At 47.6% G+C, this 19744-nt stretch overlaps 2 protein-coding genes across 5 annotated transcripts in view; both read right to left on the bottom strand.

Annotated features, from left to right (window-relative positions):
• The window catches only part of NHEJ1 (non-homologous end joining factor 1), a 76119-nt gene extending 65587 nt beyond the window's left edge, over positions 1–10532 (bottom strand). For 2 of the 4 annotated variants that reach the window (XM_022567712.3, XM_022567714.2), the window contains exons 1-3: positions 10427–10532; positions 7221–7397; positions 6564–6776 (exon numbers count right to left, since the gene is read on the bottom strand). In XM_022567712.3, the coding sequence (XP_022423420.1) occupies positions 6564–6776; positions 7221–7397 (390 nt within the window). In that variant the 5' untranslated portion in view covers positions 10427–10532. Of the gene's footprint in view, positions 1–6563; positions 6777–7220; positions 7402–9334; positions 9797–10426 lie in introns of those variants that run through there. The other 2 variants (XM_089916351.1, XM_089916350.1) reach the window with 2 other exon arrangements.
• Positions 10533–11568: 1036 nt separating this feature from the next.
• On the bottom strand, positions 11569–19740 carry SLC23A3 (solute carrier family 23 member 3). The gene is made up of 12 exons (XM_022568314.2): positions 17944–19740; positions 17659–17816; positions 17424–17545; positions 17162–17235; positions 16652–16833; positions 16205–16328; positions 15941–16049; positions 14542–14795; positions 13941–14046; positions 13491–13658; positions 12379–12474; positions 11569–11941 (listed from the first exon to the last, which is right to left on the bottom strand). The coding sequence occupies exons 1-12, from the start codon at positions 18106–18108 to the stop codon at positions 11649–11651; spliced, it is 1851 nt and encodes a 616-aa protein (XP_022424022.1). The 5' UTR covers positions 18109–19740; the 3' UTR covers positions 11569–11648.
• Positions 19741–19744: the final 4 nt, after the last annotated feature.

Below are 19744 nucleotides of genomic sequence, written 5' to 3'. Positions count from 1 at the left end.
TGAGAGATGAAAGCAGAAGATCCAAGTAACCTCCAAGCAAGTAGGTGCAACTAAAACAGAGTATGCTAGCTGGAGTGTAATAGAAGACAAATATCAACAGAAAGTAGAGAACTGTGAAAGTCAAATCAGACCCAGACACCAATTATGAACCATTTCAGGGCTGATGATAGCCCAGAATGAGGCCAGAGTTTCCATCTGTTCCCACAAATGCAGCAAAGTCTAAGGTCACTGTTGTAATAGAAACAAGCCAGTCACCAAGAGACCAGCCTAGGAAGGAATAAACCACCCCTCCACACAGCTTGCTCTTAACCAGAGGTAAGAAGGATGTAAGCATGGCTACACTGCAGCACAGCTAGAGTGATGTTCTCATATGATAATGCATAGCTATATAGAATAACCATTCCATTCACCTATACAAGGTGTCCATTAGCCGTCCAAAAAATTAGCTAAAATCGATAATTTGTGGCTGGGGGGTATTATGAAAGTTCCTTTCCCTTCTCCCAAGGAGATGAACTAAAGGAGGCAGTGAGAAGAAACGCCCTAGATCAGAGGTCAGCAAACTTTTTCTGTAAGGGCCAGAGAGTCAACATTTTCAGCCCTGTGGCCCATATAGTCCCTGTCACAATATTCAACTCTGCTGTTGTAGCAAGAAAGCAGTCATAGAAAACATGTAATAAATGAGGGTGGCTGGGTTCCAGTATAACTTTACAAAAATAAGCAGCAAGCCAGGTTTGGCCTGTTGGCCATAGTATGCCAACCTGTACCCTAGACCTAAAAAGGATAGCTTTTAGACAAGAAACCCCACAGAGGCTTGAAGTGAGGAAAAGGTACTAAAGTGGCCCATAAGATGTGCAAGCCAGACTCATCTGGATCAGGATCAGAAGTCTGGACTCTTCAGACTTGTACGTTTTCATTTCCATTAATTTTCAGGTAAAACTTATTACTAAAAATGTCAGGTGTATTGTGGCTCAAACTAACAGGAAATGATTCTTTTTCTCTAAAGACAGAGTAGAGGAGAAGACACTGGGTGTGCGTTAGGGTTGCGGGAGGTTAGGGTTTAGTGGCAGCAGCTTTTGCACCAGCACTAGGACCCAAGAAACGCAGGGTAACAGTGCAGAGTGGAAGGCCGGCAATCAGGTCCAGCTATAGACACCTGTCACTTCTTTCTGTCACATAGCACATCCCAACCTAGAACTGTCTCCCAGCTCAGTCCTTAGTATAAACTTAAACCTCCAGGAAGTACTGTTCAGAATGTGACAGCAGCTCTGCTTTTGGAAAATGTATCTGCTCTAGACTCAACTCTCTTTCCTAGGAATTGTTTTAAGTTTGCTCCTTCTCAAGGGAGATCAGGAGGAAAAATAGGTGAATACTTGTATGAAAGCAAGCCAATGTTTGGTGAGTTGAATTGAAAATAATTGCCACTACCAACCAAGCAGCATCACCATCCATTTGCTGGCAGCACTCAAATAACAGAAATTCCTAGAGTTAATAACCAACCTTTCTCTGGGGGCTACTTTCACAGCAATTCCTTTGAGTAGTGGTAAATATAACAGCATGAAACATGATGAGAAACAGTTTTTAATCAATGCTATGTCTAATTAAATGTGGTAATTATTGAAATTATTGATAGGACTCCAATGTCTATAGAGCATTTTTTAAAAGCTTTTTATCCTTAAATATTTCAACTTCTCAAATAATTTCATAGGATTGGGTTACACCACTCTGACTCATTGGGGTATAACTCATTTCAAAGTTAGTTGAACCCTAACTTAGATCAATTAATTAGAATAAAACATTGTGGGTGAAGCAACAGATTTCAAAGCAAATCCACAGACACTACAAAGAAAAATCTTGAAGTGCTTTACGAGGCTGGGACACTCCCTCCCCTTCATTTACAGACAGCAACATATGAAAAGATGCAGTTCAATAAATCAATTCAACAAATACCTACTGAGTGCTGAATACACGCTCTGACCCTGTGAGGCTTCTGCCCTCAAAGAGATCACAACAGTTAAGGAAGTCAGGAAGTGTGGTGGATACAGAACAGGAGTCGCCAATCTTCTCCAGAGGAAAAGTTATTTATAATTTTCCCCAGCATCTTCAGATTTCCCATAGAAATGTTCATAAGTCATAGGCAGAAGAGCAGGATGGCAGTTACCAATCCCAAGATGAAACGTATCATGTTTGGATATAATGAAAAGAATAGTAGACTGGGAATTAGGAGACCAAGATTCTAGCCCTGGCTCTCATAGCACCTAGATGTGAAAATGGCTTAACCCCAAGTACTCTCATGGTCCTTGTCTTTTTTATTTTTATTTTATTTATTTATTTTTAAAATAAATTTATTTTATTTATTTATTTTTGGCCGCATTGGGTCTTCGTTGCTGCACGCGGGCTTTTTCTAGTTGTGGCGAGCAGGGGCTACTCTTTGTTGCGGTGCGCAGGCTTCTCATTGCGATGGTTTCTCTTGTTGCGGAGCACGGGCTCTAGGCACGCGGGCTTCAGTAGTTGTGGCTCACGGGCTTTAGAGCACAGGCTCGGTAGTTGTGGTGCACGGGCTTAGTTGCTCTGCGGCATGTGAGATCTTCCCAGACCAGGGCTCGATCGCATGTCCCCTGCATTGGCAGGTAGATTTTTAACCACTGAGCCCCCAGGAAAGCCCCTTGTCTTTTTTTAAAAAGACAAATTATGGAGTTGGACTATTTGCTCTCACAGGCCCACTATAATGCTAAGGTTAAGTAATATTACATATGTTCTCTTATTTAATCCTCACGTCTCTGTGGTAAGGTCAGGATTGGTATCGCCATTTTACAGATGAAGAAACTGAGTCTCATAAAAATTCAGTAACTTATCCAAGGTAATACAAGTAGTCAAAGTGATGGAGCTGAGTTACAAATTCAGGTCTGCCTGTGCTCCTTCTACCACCCAAAAAACCTTCAGATGTGACTCCTGGGAATCATAATCTGGCCAAAGACGTGACAAATTTGAAACTCAAAATATGGAATATAAAGAATTACACTAGAAAAAAAAGATAAGAATAACAACAACAAAAAAGAATTACATTTGATACTAGGAAGAATAGACAGTGGGAAGGAGGAGGGGGTGATGAAGAGAAGTTGGCCAGAAGTGGAAATGGGCTTAGTGTTAGAAAGCTTTGTATATTCCATAATATCCTGCAGAGACATAAAAAGTATTACATTATTAATGTGAATGTGGTAGGGAGTGTGGGGAAATAGGTACTCTCCTACTCTCCGACATGACTTGGAGGAGTTAAGCTGCACAGTCTCTCTGGAAGACAACACAACATTACGTTAGCGAGATCAAAGATGCAAATACTCCTTGATTCAGCTATTCCCCTTCTAGGAAGTTACTCACACATTTACACATAGAAAAAGTAAATGCAGGGCTTCCCTGGTGGCGCAGTGGTTGAGAATCCGCCTGCCGATGCAGGGGACGCGGGTTCGTGCCCTGGTCTGGGAAGATCCCACATGCCGCGGAGCGGCTGGGCCCGTGAGCCATGGCCACTAAGCCTGCGCATCCGGAGCCTGTGCTCCGCAACGGGAGAGGCCACAGCTGTGAGAGGCCTGCGTACCGCCAAAAAAAAAAAAAAAAAGTAAATGCAGGATATTCACTACATATAAAAACAAAAGAATAGAAACAATTTAAGTGTCTACTAGCAGCAGAGCAATTAAACACACGTTGATAAACTCATTCATCAAAACGCTATGTTGCCATTAAAAAATATTAAGGCAGGTCTTCTAAATGTATTGCTGTGAATGATTTCTATGTTCTAAAACTAAGTGAAAAAAGCAAGGTACTGAACACTGTGAACAGAATGTTGCCATTTGTGAAAATACATATATCTAGATATGTATTTGACTATATGAGTATATTCATATGTACTGATATATATATATACTGATATATATATGTATATATACATACATATACACACACATATATATGTGGCTTTGCTTGAGAATTCACAAGAAGCTGACAGCAGTAATTGCTTCAGAGAAGGAAAATGAGGGACTGGAAAGGGAGTAGAAAGAAGACCTATTTCTTCCCTACATACCCTTAAATGCTATTTGAAGTGTTTGCCTTTTGCATGAGTTACTCATTCAAAAAGAATTAAATAAAAACTATGACAAGAATGAGTAACAAACAAAAATTATGACTGTGTGACCTCATAGACACACACACAAGCCTGAAATAGTATCCGCCTACATCCTCACCGGTGTCCACTGGCTCTAACTTTTTCCCTATAAAGCTTCCTCAGGTACAGGGATTTCCCTGGGATGGCATTCTTCTTCTTTTAATAATATACCTTGAAGCATAATTATTAATAAATTGTTCTCCCCATGGTCAACCAAGATTCATTCCACTCTAAACACTGTTGCCTCTTTTTATTTATTTATAATTTATTTTACTTATTTATTTATTTGGCTGCATTGGGTCTTCATTGCTGCATGCGGGCTTTCTCTAGCCGTGGCGAGCGGGGGCTACTCTTCATTGCAGTCCACAGGCTTCTCATTGCGGTGGCTTCTCTTGTTGTGGAGCATGGGCTCTAGGCATGCAGGCTTCACTAGTTGTGACATACGGGCTCAGTAGTTGTGGCTCATGGGCCCTAGAGCGCGGGCTCAGTATTTGTCGTGCACGGGCTTAGTTGTTCCGCGGCATGTGGGATCTTCCCGGACCAGGGCTTGAACCCGTGTCCCCTGCATTGGTAGGCGGATTCTTAACCACTGCGCCACCAGGGAAGCCCCTGTTGCCTCTTTTTAAATTGCAGCTCTCCAATTAGAGGAATTTGCCTAGAATAGCTAGGTTTTCTTCACCCATTACTTTCAATTATAATATCATTATACAAGTGTTCTTTACTGTATTCTTTTGAAAGAAAAAACTATTAGAGCCCATCAGCTTCCAACAAGAACTGCCTCCCCAATCTCACTCTTCTGAATTTCCAGGGCTGTGTGATATAAAATGAGAGTAGCTATTGCTAGGGCTTCCCCAAGGCTGCCCTAATGTTTTGGTGTCATAACAAGCATTATTGAGGGAACAGTGCCTCCTGGTGTTACTTAGAAAAAGTTACAGGGGTTTTGAACAAGATAAATTCTACCTAAAGCAAGGTGGAAATTTTCACAAGAAGTTCAATTAAAATCAACAAAATTGAGTGATTATTATTTGCTAAGCACTGTTAATGGGCCTTAAAAAATTCAGAGGTTAATGTTCTCTGAACACTCAAGACTAGCTTGGGTCAAAAATACTAGATCAAAAACAGGGAACAGTTTATTGAAAAGCACTTTGTTTCATCACCCTATTGTTGCCAAAGCATCATACTACCTCTGGGAAACTAAAGAAGGGAGACAGGAAATGATGCCCATTTGTCTTCAGATCCCTCTGCTGATAAACCTACAACCTTAGGACCGCCAAAGAAGACCCTGTCCTCTAATGCTAAAACAAGCTCTGTTTATATAAAAGGGTAGAAGGACAAGCAGAAGTAATTCCTGCAAACTAGTTCTTCACTCTCAACTAACTAATTGCTAATAAAAGCTCTTGGGGCCTAGAAAGCTACAAGTGAGCAGAGGACATTATCTTCTGAGTCCCTGAAAATGGGCTCTTGAATCAGACCTACCTGGGAGTCAAATTCCAGCTCATTCATTTATAAACTGGATGACTTTGGACAAATTACCTTCAATCTCAGCTTGCTACTCTGAAAAATGGCAATAATATTTATCTTGCAGGACAGGACAGTTGTGAGGATTAAATGACAAGATAATGTTCAGAAAGGTACTCAACACTGGTATGTAGCCTACCCTACTACCAGAGTGATCTTGATAAATTACAAATTGGATCGTGTTAAACCCCTGCTTAAAGTTGTTCAGTGAATCCCTGTTGCCTTTTGGGTAAAATCCAAACTCATTAGAATCCTTCAAGATCTGGCCACTGTATACCTCATTTCTCACGGCTCCCTGTAGTCATGAAGTTCCCCCACTCGCCCCACACTTATACATCTCCACAACTCTCAGAATGCATTCATGCCTAGAATGATCTTTTTATTTTCTCCCAGTTATTTCCTACTCATCTTCAAAACTCAGCTCAGAAACTCTCTCTTCAAAATCTCTTTTCAGATCCTCAATCATCCTGGGCTTATCTCAATCAAAGTATATACCATAATTTATCCTGTTTCCTGTCTGTCTGCCTTCTCATTAGATTATGAACTCCAGGAACAGGCTATATTGTTTTAGATCTGGACACCCAACAATTAGCCCATAGTAGATGCTTAATAAATGTTGAATAAACCAAGTAACGAATAAAGATACCCGGTAAAGCATGTAGGCCCAAACTATGCTCCTTTTGTAAGGAAAGAATGTACCAGTCAAGAAATCTTTTTGCCTTCTTTCTAGTCAAGGAAAGTTTTCTAATTGGAGACAAATGTCAAATGGGGTTTACCAAAAAAAAAAAAAAAAAAAAAAAAAAAACCACCTAAAGCTTCATTTGAGAAGCTTTGAGAAGGGGAAGCAGCTGGCATCCCTTTCCCTACCCTGTATTTGAATTGCACTTACCAGCGAAGGGCTAGCTAGGATGCAGTGGAAATTCCAATAGAATGGGAGACCAGAGAGCTCACTCCGCACCCGGAGTATCAGCGCCTCTGCCACACGATCACAGGAAAATGTAGCTTTGCCAGGGCAAGCAGTGTCCTTCAACAATGGGCAAAGCAGATCATCCAAATGACAAAGAAAAGCCGCAGGAGGAGCAGTCAGGCGCTTGTTCAGCTCCTAAGAAGAGAGCAAGCGTTGCACAGGGTGAGAGGGCTAAAAGGAAACTGACTCCCTGGTAAGTAACAGCAAAGGAAAGCGCTGGTTAACATGAAGACAGTGGGCAGAAGAGGAAGGGAAGGGAAAATAAAAACATCAGGAAAGAAGAAAACAAAAAGAAGAGAGATCAACTGGCCTACTTCACAATTCTGCCTTCCACTGAATGCACTACAGAAACACACATACACACACACGCGCACACACACACAGACACACACCCATATGGAAAGATCCTAGGGCTAGAGGTAGAAGTGCAGAACATTAATGGGAATTGTAGCAACCTAATTTGACCTTCCTTGGCTACCTATAGGCCAATGAGCTGGGTGATGTTAATGCCCCCTGACCTTCACTAGGAAAGAAATTATGTCCACTGCCACTCATAGCAGTACTTCTCTTCACACTTACCTTGGCTCGCTGGCTGATCACACTAGTGTCCACCTGTTCATGCCACACCTGTTGAAGATCTGAAACCAGCAAGGCATAGCCCTGCTTGGTGATATAAGCCTTGGCCAAGAGGGAATTCTCAGCAAGCTGTAGCCATGCCCACGGCTGCATCAGCAGGCCTTGCTCCAGTTCCTCCATCTGCAGGAGAGTCTTAATTTAGCAAAGTGCCCCCAGGGTGTTGTAGGCCTGGGGGGACACCACTCAGAGAGTTCTCTATCAAATACATCTTCTGAAAATCCTCCCTAAGAAAACAGAAGGCATTGATTTACATTCTACCCCCTCTCCTTCACCCTCCCAGTATATAACCAGCTGAGCACCAGCCTTACCACCTCTTGCCACTAAAAATCGATTTAGAATTTTGAGGGGTTTTTTTCCCATATTAAATTCCTAGAAAACATAAAATATCTCCTTCTTCTATAGCGGTTAAGCCTCAGCATATTGGTACTAGTATTTCTGCTTTCTAATAATATAACAATATGGAAACCTAAACCATTCTTGTTGCATCTTTATCACATTCCTAATAAATATGTCAATGCTATCCTTTCCCAGAGCTTCTAGAAGAGAAGAAATAGTTCTTGTTTTACAAAACATCATGTCATAAGTGTCATGCGCAGGAAATTCAAATTATTTGATCATTATCTAAAAGCAAAACTCTGGGCTTCCCTGGTGGCGCAGTGGTTAAGAATCCACCTGCCAATGCAGGGGACACAGGTTCGAGCCCTGGTCCATGAAGGTCCCACATATCGTGGAGCAACTAAGCCAGTGTGCCACAACTATGGAGCCTGCGCTCTACAGCCCGCGAGCCACAACTACTGAAGCCCGCACGCCTAGAGCCCGTGCTCCACAACAAGAGAAGCCACCGCAATGAGAAGCCCGTGCACCGCAGGGAAGAGTAGCCCCCGATCGCCGCAACTAGAGAAAGCCCGCATGCAGCAACGAAGACCCCACACAGCCATAAATTAAAAATAAATAAATAAATAAAATCTAAAAGAAAAAAACTCTGGAAGCTCTCAGAATTTTAAATATGTGTGTGTGTGGGTATATATATATATATGTATTCCCTAAACATATATATATATATATTTCCTAAATGAATATATGTATGTATGTGTGTGTGTGTATATATATATATATATATATATATATACATTTATATGCCCCCTAAATATATTTTTTCCCTAAATATATATACATTCTCTAAGTTAGAGATTCTTAATCTAGAGTCTATGCATGTAAACCCTCTGGAATTATGTGCAAAATTTGTGCATACCTGCATATACCCATTTGGAGGGAAGATGTCCACAGCTATGGTCAAATTCTCAAAGGGATCAATGAGACACAAATAAAGAGCTAATAACTCTGTGTCCAGAAGCAAGGAGAAAAGCCCCAACCCCATTTCAAGAAGACCCTGAATGACTAAGAAGTCAATACAAGGCACAGCACATCACAGAGGTAGAGACCACGAATTAACTCCACTTGACTCATCCACACCCACATCCAAGGCACTGCCATCAATGATATCATGCCCTGCTGCACATCCTGGAAACCAACCTTTTGACTTCAGCAACTAAATTTGTAGCCTTAATCTAGTAGATGTTCAGTAACTATAGCTACTTTACAGGCAGTTTGATCATTTTTCCAGAGGGTAAAAAAAAAAAAAGGGTGGACCTCCCTGGCGGTTAAGGCTCCATGCCTCCACTGCAGGGGGCACGGGTTCAATCCCTGGTCAGAGATCCTGCGTGCGGTGCGGCGCAGCCAAACAAAAAAAGTGATGTAATTTCAGTTTATAAACACAAAGTGAAGTTGGGGGGGGGGGCGCAGATCTTAGAATACAAAGAAAACAATGAAAATCCTTGGATTTCATTAACGTGGTTAACACGGTGCTGTTCTTCCAGTCATTTTCATCTCAATCTAAGCCATTATTCTTCCAACCATAACCTAGTTTTTGAAGCGTGGCCTTGTAACATAATTTGTACAGTCACTAGACAGGTGAAATAGAACTATATATATTGTGATTTTTATCTGCAGCAGCCTCAAAACCTTGTGTTCAGATGATGGTATTTCAGTCACATTCCCACCTGCTGTTCCTACTGGGAAGACAAGATCTTGGAATGATTAAGCTAGTCCTCACGGGACCAGAGTTCCACATTGCTCAAGGTCAGAAACAGCAAGTCGGTCACAAACAGCAAGTCGCCAAGCCCTTCTCTCCCTTACAGGCACTCCCCAGCGTGCGCTCTAAGAGTCACCAAAATTGGGTTGACTATCCGAGCCTGTCACTTCGGAAAGCCTGGAAGCTCAGGACCCTCACACAGTATGTTTTGTTCTGCGGGCGGGGGAGGAGTTTAAAATGTGGGATCTGGGATCAACAAGCCCCCTAAAAAGGTCTGAGAAATTCAGCATCAGACCTGGGTTTGCTGCTCCCACCACGCGTGTCCTGCTTTGAGGCCTCTATATCTCACCTTTCTCATGTTTCCTTCAAGGATGCCTTTAACCCTCACGTTAACCAGAGTCACCCGTTTATTATTTTCAATGAGGATGGGGAAGCGCCGAGGGCCAACAGAGGAGTCGGGTGGCCTAAAGCGGGTCGGCACCCAGTCCCGCACCTTGGCCGTGAGCCCCTCCCTCGGCGCAGTTCCTCCGCCATCCTGCAGAGGGCAGCAAAACCCCGGCGACCGTCCGGGCTGGGCCACGCCCCGCCCCTCGGTCCCTTTACCACAGCTCTACCCCAGGAGACCCGCCTGGCGTCCAGTTTCCATTCGCCCTCACTAGAAAGGCCTTCACCGTCCACGTTTCTATTTTTACAGCACCGGCTGCATGAGGCGCGGCTCGGGACCCCCTCAAAGGGCAACAAAGCCGAAAACCGGCTACTTGGTGGCGCAGAGCGGCCCGCATAGGAGTACCCGCACAAGCCGCGCCGAGCGGCCCGCATAGTAGTACCCGCACAAACCCCGCCTCGCGGCCCGGAGGCAAGCTGCGCACGCGCGGCCCCCCGGCCCCGCCCACGCCCACCCTCGGAGGCCTGTCCCAGAACCCCGGCCGCGCGCGGATCCCTCCTGGGAGGAAAATTCTTGGAGGAAGCGCGTGGCCAGGGCCAGTCCGCAGAGTCCGAGCAATCTCTCGCCGCCCGGCCCCGGCCCTGGCCCCGATTACAGCTCGACCCCACCTACCGTGAGCGGCCTCGAGAGCTCTCACTCTCCCCGCGGCAAGCTGGCCCGCCCGCGCAAACCGAAAGGCCTAGAGTAGGGGCATTTCCCCCCAACCACGGGGAGGCGGGGTCTTGGGACACTGGGGCGGAGCCCAAGCCTGATGTGGGCGGGACATCTGGGCCCACGGAGCTGATAAACTGGATCCGTCAGAGGTGGAGGGACACCATGGCCTGGAAAGCGAGAAGAGAGGCTGGAGGACTCCCTGGTAGAGAGGTGGAGGGGTAGTGCCGCCCCTCAGTGTCGCGCTGGCAGAGTAGAAAGAATGCCGGACGAAGTGCAGGAGAGGGGACCCCGGATTTGGATTTGTTGATAAACCCAAAGTCATTTCCCTTCCCTACGCGTCCAGCCTTTTTTGCTGTTGTTTTGTTTTTAAATAAAACGAGGGGATTGAACTTCACTAGATATCTCTTTTGGGTCTCCACCAGCACTCGAGTTGTTTAAGAGATGAGTCTCCCAGGCATAAATCCCATGGTCTGACCTCATCCTTTACCTCTCCTGTCTCATTTCTCCCTCCATGCACCCCCAGTTTATGCTCCATCACCACAGAGAAGCTTGAAATCCTTCAACTCATCTTGCACCTTGTACAACTTACTGTTTTGCTCGAGCTGAATACTTGAGCCTAAAAAATTCTCCCCATCCCTGTTCCACAACGAAAAATCCTCTTGTTAAGGCCAGCCTCAGTGCTGCTTCTATGTAAAGCTTTTCCCACTATCCCCAATCAGAATTCATTATTTCTTCCGCTTTGCTCCCATAGCATTGTTTTGATCTTTATTGCAGACTGCTTTCTGCTTTGGATTTTAGTTGGTAATTACATGTCTTTTTAAACCATAAGTGTTTGAGAGGGCAGGGACCCTGCCTTATCCATATCTGTATTTCCAGGACCTTGCACATAGGAGGCATAATAAGTATCAGTTAGTGAATGCTGGGGTTCGAGTATAGATGGTTCACAGGCAAAATATCATTCAATCATGGCCCATAAACCATGGCCCTGCTCTGGAACAGTTGGGCCTAATTAAGAGAAGGAAAGGCAAACACACCTGTTGGGAAATGAGACCTTTAGGTGGGCCCGTGTGAAACACACACACACACATCCTCTCCCTGGGAGAAAGTAGAGCCTGGGATCTGGCTCTCCAGCAAGCTGAGAGATAGGGCTAAAGTAATCTGGAAGCTGGAGTCCTGGTAATTACTGGGACCTAAGTTCTTCTCTGCTAGACCCAGGGCACTGCTCCCCAAAGCCAGGCAGCAAGTCGGCTGTCTCTTCTGGCTCAGAGGGCACTCCTTCTTCATTCCCAGAGTCTTCGGGAAGTGGGCAGAGGCAACGGAGGGGATGGGGAATGCAGGGACACAGGTTTTGGATGGAGAAAGGAAGCTCATACTCTTGAGCAGGCTTCTCCCTGGACTTCTGAGGCATCCGAACCTCTTGGGCAGTGAAAGAAGATGGCAGCCCTTGACCTAGGCCTCGCTCAAGCTGTGTGCCTGCAAAAGAGAGGGTGGTCAGGGCTTCCCTGGTGGCACAGTGGTTAAGAATCCACCTGCCAATGCAGGGGAAACGGGTTCAAGCTCTGGTCCGGGAAGATCCCACATACCGTGGAGCAACTAAGCTTGTGTGCTGCAACTACTGAGCCTGTGCTCTAGAGCCCACGAGCCACAACTACTGAAGCCTGCACGCCTAGAGCCCGTGCTCCACAGCAAGAGAAGCCACCACAATAAGAAGCCCGCGCTCACCGCAACTAGAGAAAGCCTGCATACAGCAACGAAGACCCAACAGAGCCAAAAATAAAATAAATTTAAAAAAATATTTTTTTTTAATTCAAAAAAAGAGAGAGAGAGAGGGTGTTCAGGCCATTGCCCAACCCAGGAAGTGATGACTTCCTGGCCATTCCCCAGTCTGCTGGGGCCTGGCCTCAACTTACCAGGAATGGTGTTCTCTAGGAGGAAGCCCAAGAGTCCCGCCAGGAAGATGGGCTCTGTGAGCAGTGAGCGTAGTAACACATCCAAGGGGCTCCAGCCTACAGGGGGTTGGGGCCAGGCAGGAGGGGAAACTCTGATCCTATGCAAAGGCAAGGAGCCTAATAGTTCCAACCTAAGCCTAAGTCTTGGACCAAGGACAGGTCTTTCTGAATTGTTCCATGCCCCCCCTCCTTTGTCCCTCTGCTCTCTATTTCCCACACCCAGTCCCTTCCCACAGGGTCCCTGCTCAACACCCTATCTTCTGAGCATACACATGCCCTCCAGATATGCTTCGATAGTTCCAGGCTCCCTGTCTCCTGAAAGTTTGGTATTAAAAGCCGCAACCTTATTTCCCATTTCTTACCTTCTGTGCTCTAGCCTGGGTTCCTCAACCTCAGTACTACTAACATTTTGGACTAGATACTTTTCTGTTTGAGGGGGCTGTTCTGTACATTGCAGAATGTTTAGTAGCATCCTTCTACCCACTAAGTGCCACTAACAATCACCTCTCCCCTGCTTATAACAACCAGAAATGTCTCCAGACATTGCCAGATGTTCTCTGTGGGACAAAACCATCCTCAGTTAAGAACCACTGCTCTTTGCTAAGCTAAGCTAACTAAGTTACTTGCCACTCCCGGGACATACCCTATGACTTCCTACTTCTATGTCTTTGTTTATGGTGGTTCCTCCACCAGGAATGACCTTCTCACCAAATATGTTTTTAAATCTTACCGTCCTTCAAGACCAGCTCAATGTTACTTTCTCCATAAAAGTTACCCAGATCATCTCCAACAGAAGCCATCTCTCTCACCGCCGAGCACCATAGCTCTTTATCTAAACCTTTCTAGTTATGTTTCTACACATCTCATCTCTTTTTCTAGACTGTCACATCTACAGTCACCTTTGTATCCCAAGGGGCTAGCACAGTATTCAATAAATATTTGCTAAACAAATGGATGGACTATACCAAAGCTCTTCTCTGGGTGCGGGGGCCTGGAGTCCAGAGAAACTCAAGCCTTGAGCCCTTGCTTTCCCACTGCAAAGCAACTTCTCTTTCCATCCCCCCTCTTCCCACCTGTGCTCAGTAGGACTGGAGCTTCCCGAAACCATCTTGGCAGCAACAGGGCCATGAAGATGGAGAAGCCAACAATGAAGACATTCCGCCCAGAGTCAATGTCAGCCAAGTGGAAGCTGGAGAATCCAGTAGACAGAACCACGGCCTGGGTCACCCCCAGCACCCCACCTGTCTCATACAGAAGTAATTGAAGATGTTGGGAGAGGGCTGGCACAGCAGAGAGTATTGTAGGCCAGGGCAGGTTGTAATGGGCAGAGATCACCAAGAGGCCCAGGAGCAGAGAAGGCCAGTCAAGAGGCCAAGACATGGCTGAGAAAATAGGACAGCTGACACGTACATCCATATATTAGGGAGGCTATTCAGAAAGAAAGGGTGCTGACCACCAGCAACCAGTTGGGCCATGCTGGGGGGTACTGGTTCAATACCAGTCCTGCTGATACATCCACTCACCAAACACAGGCAGTGGGATGGTGGTGATGAGCTGGACCAGCCTCGGGGAGAGCCCAAGCACCACGCAGAGCAGCCCCACCAAGTGGGCCACTCGCCGAGATCCAGCCTAGAAAACACAGCCACCTCCTCGACCGTTCAAGGTTTTCACCTGGCCGACACCTTCTCATCGTTTGGATCCCAACTCAAATGTCACTCTCCCAGGAAGCATCCCCCAGCACTCTACCTAAAGGGGCTTCCCTTACTCAACCACTATCCCACCCCCACTTTGTTTTCTAAATAGCACTTATCACTCTTGGAAATTATCTCTTTTTTTTTTCTTAAATTGTCCACCTCTCTCTCTCGAAGTCCCCAAGAGAGCAGGGACTTCATCTGACTTGTTTCTCTCTAGAACCTCAGCCCTGGTACAGTGCCTGAGGCACAGAAGGAGTTCAGTAGTGATTTAGTGTCTTCCTCACACTCCTAGCCCTTACCACTTCTAGGTACCTCTCTAAATGAGATCACTGCTGTGAAGTGCCTGGCAGAGGGCTGGGCACAGCTGGCAATCAGTCCCCTTCCCTCTCCTGCACCTCCGGCTCCTCTCCCCCCACCCCCGTCCACATACCTGGAGAAGGCTCACCGTGCCCACGTTGGGGAAGCTGGATGCAGTGCCCATGGGGCTCCCCAACAGCCCGGCCAGCACACTTCCCAGACCCTCCAGGCTCAGCCCTCGGCTACAGGCATGCGGAGGTGGAGAAGGCAAATGCAGCAGCTGGCCACATAGGGCGTAGCAGCCCAGGGAGCTGGTGGAAGCTGCCAAGGCCATAGAGGTGCCTGCAGCCAGAGCCCTGGGTGTCAGCAAGGGCCAGTCCCACTCAGCTGGGGAGGGAGAAAGAGCTGCTTTGGGGCCAGACTCACGTCTGAAGCATCCCCCTGCCTCTGACAGCCTATGACACAAGAACACTAAAGGCCCCATTGTCTCTGAAGATAATGTCTTGGGACAAAAGCATCAAACTCAGGGTAAAGACCCATCCCTTTACTGTGGTCTACAAGGTCCTCTTTGGTCTGACCCTTACCCATCTCTCTAGCCTCATCTCCCACCACACTCTGCCTCACTTCTTTCACTCCAGATACACTGGCCTTGTTTCAGGCCCTTGTACTTGTGTTGCTGGCCACTAGAGGGCCTTTGCATATGCTGTTCTCTCCACCTAGAATGCTCTTCACTCTTGCCTTTACCCAATAAGCTCCTACTCATCTCTCACATCTCAGCTCAGTGATCACTTCCTCAAGAATGCCTTTCCTGGGAATTCTCTGGTGGTCCAGTGGTTAGGGTTCCATGCTCTCACTGCGAGGGCCAACGTTCGATCCCTGGTCGGGGAACTAAGATCCCACGAGCCACACAGTGCAGCCAAAAATTTTTTAAATTAAAAATTAAATAAATAAAAACATAAAAAAAGAGTGCCTTTCCTGAACTCTCCAATAAAGTCAGATTCCCCATTATGAACTTTCATCACACAAGGTACCCGCCCTTTTTAATTTACCGCGTGCAATTTTACATTTACTTGGGTGACTATTTAATTAGCATCTGTATTCCCCAACAGATTATAGGCTTCATGAGTGCAGGTACTGTGTCTGTCATGTTTATCACCATGTCCCCTATCACGTGCCTAGCACATAATAAGAACTCAACAGACCATTATTAAATTGATGAGAGAGCAAATTTCATATACAATGCCTCCTCAAAAGCAATCTTTGTGCACAGGTCACCAACTCAAATGTCTGTGGGAGTAAGTAACATAAATGTGTAAATTGGTTAAGGAGTATCAACACACAGTGGTGGGGCTTACAGATGTCTCTGAACAGTAACAAAGACACCTGTGGTGAGCGGCTGGCATTGCCCCTCAGACTGGCAATTTCTCTCCCCTGTGTGTTTTGAAAATCCGTACAGCTAATTTCATTAACTCAGAGTCCAAAGAAAGAGACACCTTTATTTGAGTAAGAAAATGGAGGAGGAGAAAACCTACCTGGGTGAGGCAGCCAAAACCACGGTGCCTCGGCGGACAGCTCCCAGGGGGTGATGCTGAGACCCAGAAGGGCAGAGATGATCCACACACAAGCTACTGGGATCAGCACCTGAGGGACAAGACTGAGACGGAAAAGAACCCCTCCCCCAGAACTTTTCAAGCTAGCCTTGGAGGGGTAGACAGAAACCAAAAGGTAGGGGGCCAAGCGAGCATTCCGTGCCAGCCCTTCTAACTTCAACTGCCCCTGCCCAGACCTCCACATACCGAGAGGAGCCTGAAGACAGGGATGTGAGTGTGGGTTGAAGAGTTTGAAGCTCGCCTCCAGGGGTGAGGCGGTAACAGGCGGGCGCCCAGGTGCTGAGAACAGACCACCATGAGCAGGATAAGCCTAGGAGAGGGAAGGAGCTTTACGAGCAAGAGGAAGCAGTGATCCTGAGGCGGGGCAGTGGAGGTGGGAGTGGCAGAATACCATAAAAGGGGGTCCCGGAGAAGAAAGCCCCCCATGGAGGGGGAAGGAGGGCACCCTGGGGGTCAGTGGAAGACAAGGTGAAAGTCAGGGTGAACAAATGAATCCAGCAAAAGTCCTGGATTCCAGATCCACAAAGTGTTGTCCCTTTCAAGATGGCAGCTAAACCTGGTGGAGCCAGCACCTCTGCCCTCCCCCGCTCCCACACACCCCACCGGGCACCACGCCTCTCAGGACTTACGTACAGCGATGCCAGGCCCCAGTGAGCAGAGCAGAACAGGGCTACCTCCCTGTGGGCCGAGAGCCCTGCCACAACTAGGCTGGGGGCCAGCACCAGGGGCCCACAGTGGGGGAACAAGTGGCCAGGACCCCCGAACAGCCCCAGCATGACCTGCAGCAGCCCGGAGACCACCACGGCCCCGGACACCTGGTGGAGTGGAGAAGTGGACAAAGAGAAAACATTCTGCTCAATTGAGATGACCTCAGCCTGGACATCTTAACTAATTCCAGGGAGTTCTCTGGTGGCCTATTGGTTAGGATTCCGGGCTTTCACTGCCGTGGCCCGGGTTCAATCCCTGGTCGGAGAACTGAGATCCCGCAAGCCACGTGGTGTGGAAAAAAAAAAAATTCCAGGAGAGGTTCCCCCCACGCAACTCTTTGCCCTAGAGCCTCTCAGTCCCTGTAAAGTGGAAACAAGAGCTTCCCCAGTCGGGCACCACTCTTAGCTTTCCTCCTCCGCATCCCCACGTACTCACTTCTCGGAGAGAAGTGTTCCAGAGTTCCAGGCCGTGGCAGCCAGGTCCTCCACACAGGCGCAGCACAAGGGAGGCTGGGAGAAGTTGGGGACGTGGAGAGGAGAGAGATAAACAGGTTGGAGACCCATTGCTCTACAGTTCTGCCTGGTGCCTGACACAGCTCCAGCACCCCATGGTGCCTAACCCTCCCATCATTGCCCCGTCTCAATCCTGCACCCACTTACAACTGTGTGCTCAGGTGAGCACCCAACCTCACCCTCACCCTGTGCCCTTGCTCTGTGCTCACAGTTTCCAGGTGTCCGGGTGGTCAGAGGTAGCTTCTGACTGGTCAGCACCAGACCAGGGATAAGAAACTCTAAGGATGGAGCCTGGATAAGAGGCAGCCTGTAGGAACAGCAGCCCAGGCAGTTCTGGAAACATGGGGCAGCTGAAAGCCTCCCCGAGCCTCTCCTCTGCGCTGGGACCCTGTTCCCTTCTCTCCAGGGATTTCCCCTCACCTGCTGCCCATCCAAGTTTGCAGGGCTGTAGACACGCCACATGAAAAGAGGCTGGAGGCCAGGAGCTGGGCAGGGGAGGAAGAGAGTCCTCCTGCAGGGAGACATTGAAGCAGGAGCAGGTGGGAGGCGCAGAGCAGAGAAGCCAGGACCAAGATATGCTGCAGGCAGAGGAACAGTCTTCAGAAATAGGCAGAAATACCTACTTCCAGAGGGTTTCTCATGCCACACCTCCTCCCTCCAAACACCCCCTTCAGCCAGCACCAGCTCCTGCACCTCTGCTCCTACCTGCAGAGCCAGAAGACAGCTGAGGCCCCAGGGAGGAGACCCACACACAGAGGCCCAAGAGTGAGAGGAGGGATTTTGGACAGCAGACGGCTGCGGCAGGGAAGCCATGGTACCCTGGGAGCCCACGGATCGGAGTTGTATGGCGTTGGGGGGTGATCGGCTCATGCTGCCCTGCCTTTCGTCTTGTCTTGCCTGCCCTGGAGTTAAGGAGGGAGAGTAAGAGGTCAGAGTTTGTGTGAAGTTAGCTGCCTGGAGCGGGCAGGGGGCGGGAGTGTCAATGAAGCAGAGCGAAGGGATGAGGGATTTGGGGCAGGACACGGCCCTTTCACCTTTGCCCAGCTCTTGCACAAATTCCGTCACCCATTAACCGGGGAGCCAAGTTCTGGACCCCTCCCCCCAAGAATCTCCATCTAGAGCCCCTGTCCCGGGATAGGAGTGGTGGGGAGGAAGCCTCTAAAATAGGCTGGGGAGATTTTACAGACTGTATTCCCTCCTCACCACTGCCATTTGGAACCATCACGATTACACTGCAGTTCTCAACCCTATTAGGGTCCAGCCCCGTGGACTACCTCAAAAGGAAACATCCCTACATCGTGTACGACAACAGTGACCACAACTCCGTATAATGTCCTCACTGTAATATAAAGGAGAAATACAAGTAATTTATCCTTTCAGTGTGTGAAAGCTTGGGCCCAACTAAACCAGAAGACAATGAAGTAGTCCAGTGCCCACCCCCATATGTGGAATCAACGTGGATGTGACAACTGCAATGCCAACTGATATCGGTGCTTTCCTGATGACACGTGTACCACAGGCACTGCTGCCATTAGTGACCTGATGTTTCAAAATAGTGAACAAGTTCTTGGTAAAGTGATGAACAAAGCATAGTTTTAATTTACACAGAGGTGCATTCCTAGCAAACTGAGTCTTTTTCCAAATGTGCAAAATCTATTCTATGTTTACATGTAAAACACTGCATAATTCTAGGCTCAGATAAACAGGCTTTTCATATACGTGACGTACATCCGGTGGTTCAAAAATTGTCTCAGGAATTCTTCATAAGAGGTGGGGTTCCTGAGCATTTCAGGACGTGTAGCATCCTGTACAGGGCGACTACATGCCAGCGAGTTCCTTCCCTTCAAATTTTTGTCAATCAAAAAATGTCCCATAGGGACTTCCCCGGTGGTCCAATGGTTAGGACTCTATGCTTCTACTGCAGTGGGCATGGGCTCCATCCCTAGTCGGGGAACTGAGATCCCACATGCCACACGGTGCGGCCAAAAACCAAACAAAAAGCCCCATAAATTTCCAAGATGCACCCTAGGTAGCAGCACCACCCCTGCTGAGGATCTTCTCCCATGGTCCCAAATAACCCTAGTCCAGCTGGCTGCTCGGTTTTCCTTCTTCCAGTGATAACCCAGCCTTGGTCTTCTCTTTAATAATGACGACCTAACATGTCAGACCAGAAAGACGACCACGTGTCAGACCAGAAAGGATGTCAGGAGAGAGATAAGGTGTCCTTGGGCTTGCCCTCAAGCTCATGGGGCTCCGCTGGATGCTTGGCTTGGCCTCTCTCCACGAGATGTGCTTAGGGATCCACAAAGACGGTGCTCAATCAGAACTTGTGACAGACAGGGCTACGACCCCCTGGCGTGGCACAGTCACCTTCTGGGCCCCACTGCATCCAAGTCGAGCAGTGCTTGGGGCCCCAGGGTGCCGGGAGCAGGGATGAGGGAGAAGCTTGACATGGGAGCCTATGACCATCAAACAACAGGGAAGTTCTGGAATGGGGCTGAGAGAA

The sequence above is a fragment of the Delphinapterus leucas genome, chromosome 8, assembly GCF_059928025.1.
Source record: "Delphinapterus leucas isolate spDelLeu-1000000601 "Yukka" chromosome 8, BTC_Dleu_Yukka2, whole genome shotgun sequence".
NCBI classification, from domain to species: domain Eukaryota; kingdom Metazoa; phylum Chordata; class Mammalia; order Artiodactyla; family Monodontidae; genus Delphinapterus; species Delphinapterus leucas.
The sequence above is the reverse complement of the archived record's forward strand: the minus strand, read 5'-3'. Positions and strand labels throughout refer to the sequence as shown.